Source organism: Protobothrops mucrosquamatus, unplaced genomic scaffold (genome assembly GCF_001527695.2).
Source record: "Protobothrops mucrosquamatus isolate PMUCROS unplaced genomic scaffold, P.Mucros_1.0 scaffold2284, whole genome shotgun sequence".
NCBI classification, from domain to species: Eukaryota; Metazoa; Chordata; class Lepidosauria; order Squamata; family Viperidae; genus Protobothrops; species Protobothrops mucrosquamatus.
In genome coordinates, this window is record NW_015388371.1 from 93073 (window position 1) to 97779 (window position 4707).

At 37.0% G+C, this 4707-nt stretch overlaps 1 protein-coding gene across 1 annotated transcript; it reads right to left on the bottom strand.

The window, feature by feature from the left end:
• Positions 1–2477: 2477 nt before the first annotated feature.
• Positions 2478–3392, bottom strand: LOC114923188 (olfactory receptor 14A16-like). The gene has a single exon (XM_029285813.1). It carries the CDS (start codon positions 3390–3392, stop codon positions 2478–2480), a length of 915 nt encoding a protein of 304 aa, XP_029141646.1.
• Positions 3393–4707: the final 1315 nt, after the last annotated feature.

Below are 4707 nucleotides of genomic sequence, written 5' to 3' on the forward strand. Positions count from 1 at the left end.
TTTAGCCAAAACATGTCTAAGGGAAAGAAAGAATACTCTTGAGCTAAAATGTGTGAGAACCTGTTTGGTGCAGTGCTTAACGTGACAATGACATCTAATCCTGCTGTAGGAAGGAAATCAGATGGGTGACTTTGAGCCTGTCATTCACTCTCTCAGTTCTAGGAAGGAGGCAGTGGCAAAATCCTTGTCAACAACAACAGCAACAGCAACAGCAACAACAACAACAACAACAACAACAACAACAACAACAACAACAACAACAACAACAACAACAATAATAATAATAATAATAATAATAATAATAATAATAATAATAATAATAATAATAATAATAATTAGTAATAATAATCAGTGCCAGGCTACATCTGATCCACGCTTCTGGGCAGCTCAGCAGAAGCGCGGATCAGCTTTAGCTGCATTCCTGGCCCAGCTCATTCACTTGCTAACTCAACCTTCGCCTGAAAACACGTGCTTGCTAAACATGCCACTCGCTTGCTTGCCTTTTCCCAAAAAACACTCTGCTTGCTCACTCACCCTTCCTCCGAAAACAGGCCACTCGCTCTGTCTCTCCTCACTGCTTCGGTAAGAAAAGCTTCCTCTCTTCTCGGTCTGCCCCTTTTATACCTTCGCTTCTCTCTGCCCTCCTCCTCATTTTCTCTTCCGGGTGCACCAGAAGCTACAATTACCATGTCACCACGTGCACAGATCCTGGGGATTCTGCCAAGCATTGCAGCTCCAGCTGATCTCCTCTAGGTCTGTGCAGCTCCGGTTTAAGTGGTTCCCTCTCCCACTACAATTAGCTAGGGCTCGCGTATCACCAGCCAGGTGCTAAAGTACCAGTGGTGGTACACGTACTACCACTTTAAAAGCCCTGTGCTAATTAGTGCTTTATTTCTTCAGTTGTCAGTAGCTGGAAGCTGGTTGCCAGAATGCAGCGAGCCTTTCCACTGCCATTTTGGAGGGCTTTCCTCAGATCAAATGGATTGAATGCCATCTCTCCATGATCAACAAGGGACCCCTATTTCATCATCACCTCTCCGGGGCAACATTAGGCCCTTTTAGGGGCCCCAGCAGGGCGAAATCAGAAATGGATAGCAGAGCCCTGCCTTTCTGCATCCATATCACTACGACACCAAACTGGAAGGCCTGCCAAAGTATTTCTAAAGAAAAGAAATATTCTAAGCTAAAGAAACTGAAAACCAATCTGATGCAGAAGTTAAGGCAACAAGCTAGAAACCAGAAGACTGGGACTTCTATTCCCCCTTAGGAATGTTGCCAGCTGTGTGACTTCGGGCCAATCCCTCTCTAACAGCCCTTGAAAGGAGGGAATGGCAACCTCTTTAAAATTAAAGTTGCCAGGAAAAAAATAATATAAGAACTTTTTGAGGCAGTTGCCAGGACTTGAGGTTGACTGAAAAGAGCAAAATATCAAAGTTTATGAGGAAATGACCATTTCAGGTCAGAAGTGTTATAGAGACTTATATACTTTTAGAAATACTGAAGCTTTAGGTAACAACATTATGGAGCAACATTAAAAAGAAGACATTTCATATGGGAAAGCATGGGGAAAAATAGACCACATTATTTAAACCTCCTCTGCATTTCAGTTTTTCCCTGTTAGAAGCATAATTTGGAGTTCAAACCTGAGCCAGTTTTGCTCAAGAATAAATGAAAATGAAATCCAGACATCTTTGAAGAAAGGAAAAATATTTATTTCTAAAAGCAAAGAGTTTGGCTGTAGGGGCAGCTACAGAGAAATTGGGTACAGTGACATAATTTTAGAGGGGAGTTTGTCTGAGGTGTGGAAATGTCTATATGCTGATTCTAGGGTGACACTTGAGAGTTGTGTGTGCGATTGTGTGTGTGTGTGTAGGTATATAATTTATGATGTTTATTCTTATGAATGTAATTCTGCTGGGAGACCTAATTTAATTAATTCTATTTGTGCTTATAGACCTTGTCCTTTGATATGTGGATTAGGTTTGGGGAACCTATTCAGTGGTTTAAAGAAGTTTGAAAAAAAATTGTCCCCTCCCAAAAAACCCCAAAATATTTACTATTATTATTTATTTAGTTTCAACTGTCAGTTATGTGTCAATTATCTAGTGGAGACATTGATTCTCAAACCATTCTGTTAATATTTTAAGGGAAGATGTAAATAGTATAAAGAATAAAATATATTTTGATATAAAACTTCTCACACCACCAGTTGTACACTCTGTATCTCACTTCACTAAACAACAGGAATTGTCAGCATGTGGAATGCCAAAGCTGTCCAACATCCATATTTAGAGACTGTAAAAGGTGTTGATAGTAATTAGGGACATTTGTAAAGCAACATATATAGCGCTAGGTTCTTCTTGTTTGAGAACCAGCATTTGCTGCATCCAAACTATCCCTTTCTATCATATTCTTTTATTCACAGAAGTAGGGAAAAATTATGGTGAATAGAATATAAACAATATTAAAAGAATTTATCAAAATCTCCACAGTTGAGAAAAGACAAATTTGATATTTTTATTTCTCATGCTATAAATGATTGGATTGAACAGAGGTGGAAGGAGGGCATAAAGAACAGTCAACCCAAAATCTATGTAAGACGGAGTGTTAGAGGCAGGTCTCAGATTGGCAAGGCATCCACTTAATAATAACATAAACACTATTGTGAGGTGCGGAATACAGGTGGATAAGGCTTTTTGTCTTCCTTGTTCAGAAGGGATTCTAAACACTGCCTTGAAGATCACTGCATAAGATACAACTATAAAAGTAAAACAACCTAGTCCAGCAATAACACTGGCCACAAGAATTCCAACCTCAAGTAGATTTAATCCAGAGCAAGATAGTTTTAGTAATTGTGGAATTTCACAGAAGAATTGATTAACAACATTAGAACAAAAAAGGATAGAAAAAGTGCCAGTGGTATGCAACATTCCATAAAGGAGACCTGTAACCCACACTACAATTATGATTTCAGTACAGTATTTCCAATTCATCACCATTTCATAATGCAATGGATGACAAATGGCAACATACCGATCATATGCCATGACTGTCAGGAGGGATAAATCAGAAGCTTCAAAGGAGAGAAAGAGAAAATATTGAGCAACACAACCAAAGTAAGAAATGTGTCTGGTATCCAAGAGAGAATTTATCATGGATTTGGGGACAATGACTGAAACAATTCCCACATCCTGCAGAGCTAAATTCATTAGAAAGAAATACATGGGGCTGTGCAGTCGATGGTCAAAAGTAACTGCACAGATGATGAGAAGATTTGTTGTTACAGTTGCAAGATATAACACAAAGAAGAAGAAGAAATGTAAAAGTTGCAGATGCCGATTTTTTGAAAATTCCAGAAGCAGAAAATAAGGCACTGTAGTTTGATTCTCCATGTTCATTTATGTCAAAGCTGGCATAACTGCAAGGAATGAAAGGAGGGAAATTCAGTTAGATAAAATTTTGGTGGTGGCATTTTGATATATGGAGAAACAGAAAACATCAAAAAATGTAAATCATGGACAGAATAAATAGAGGAACAGAGCATAGAAAACAAAATTTTAGGATGGGGATATTAGAGCACACTCTTTTCCATTTTTACCCAGCTCTACTAAAGGACCAATGACCAACATCACATTTTTTCTTCTTTCCTCTTTTCAGATGTGTTATCTCATGTAGTGATCAATAGCATTGGCTAGGAGTAGAACAAAATTTGTTCAGGTCTATTTCCATCAATGAAAGATTTTCAGAATAATTAGACTCATCATAATGTGTTTGCATTCCTACAGGATTGTGGTAGTGTTGGAAAATTGGAGAATTCCAATATATGGTGCATTGTGCTTCTAGAAGACAGGCAATGTAAATCTAGGCAATAAATATAACAATAATTTGCTATATTCTTCTTACATGGAAATCTTGAGAGCAGACATCTTGAGAACGTAAGTGACAACATAACTGTTATTTTGATATTCACTTGGTGATAAACACACAGATATACCACTGTTAAATACATTTAATCAAAGGACCTCATATATTAACAAAATAAATTAATAAACCCCCTTATACAGCGATCAGAAGGAAATGAACATTCAGTTTGAAAAGGGAGTCTCCCATCCAATAAAAACCAAAAATGTCTCTAGTAGGCAGAAAGTGAGACACAATTTACTGCACCTTTGAAGTCTGACATCTCAGCATTTTTTTTAACAATGTCGAATGCCATGTAAGCACATTTTCAACAATAATACTTAACTTGTTTAAAAACAGAGAAATAAAAATATTTAGGAATCTTACCATGCATTTCTTTTTCCTATAGAGATAGATTATGAGATGAATTTGCCAATGCTAATTCACCTGTTAGTGGTCAGCTTATGTATGAAAGCTTGGTCCAAATTTCTGCATATTATAACTATTTTTTATTCTTCATAATTATCATGTGCAAAAGGTACCAATGTTAAATATGTAGTTAATTCATTAAAAAAAAGAAAAAAATATTTACAATATAAGTCTTACTTGACATTCATTAGGTAGTATTATACGTAATAAATACAATACACTGGAAAATATTTTTTTTAAAAAGAAATCAGATATAGACCAAATGAATAAATAAATCCTCTTCTCCAACAATGGAAAGGAAAATGATAGTGGGGGGGGGGGGGAACAGTTTCCCCTCAAGTGGAAACCTCTATTCACTCCAGGAGAGTTTGGCCACAA

What these genes read in the sequence shown, in the direction of transcription:
- LOC114923188 (XM_029285813.1), bottom strand. Translation starts at nt 3,392, where the DNA reads ATGGAGAATCAAACTACAGTGCCTTATTTTCTGCTTCTGGAATTTTCA.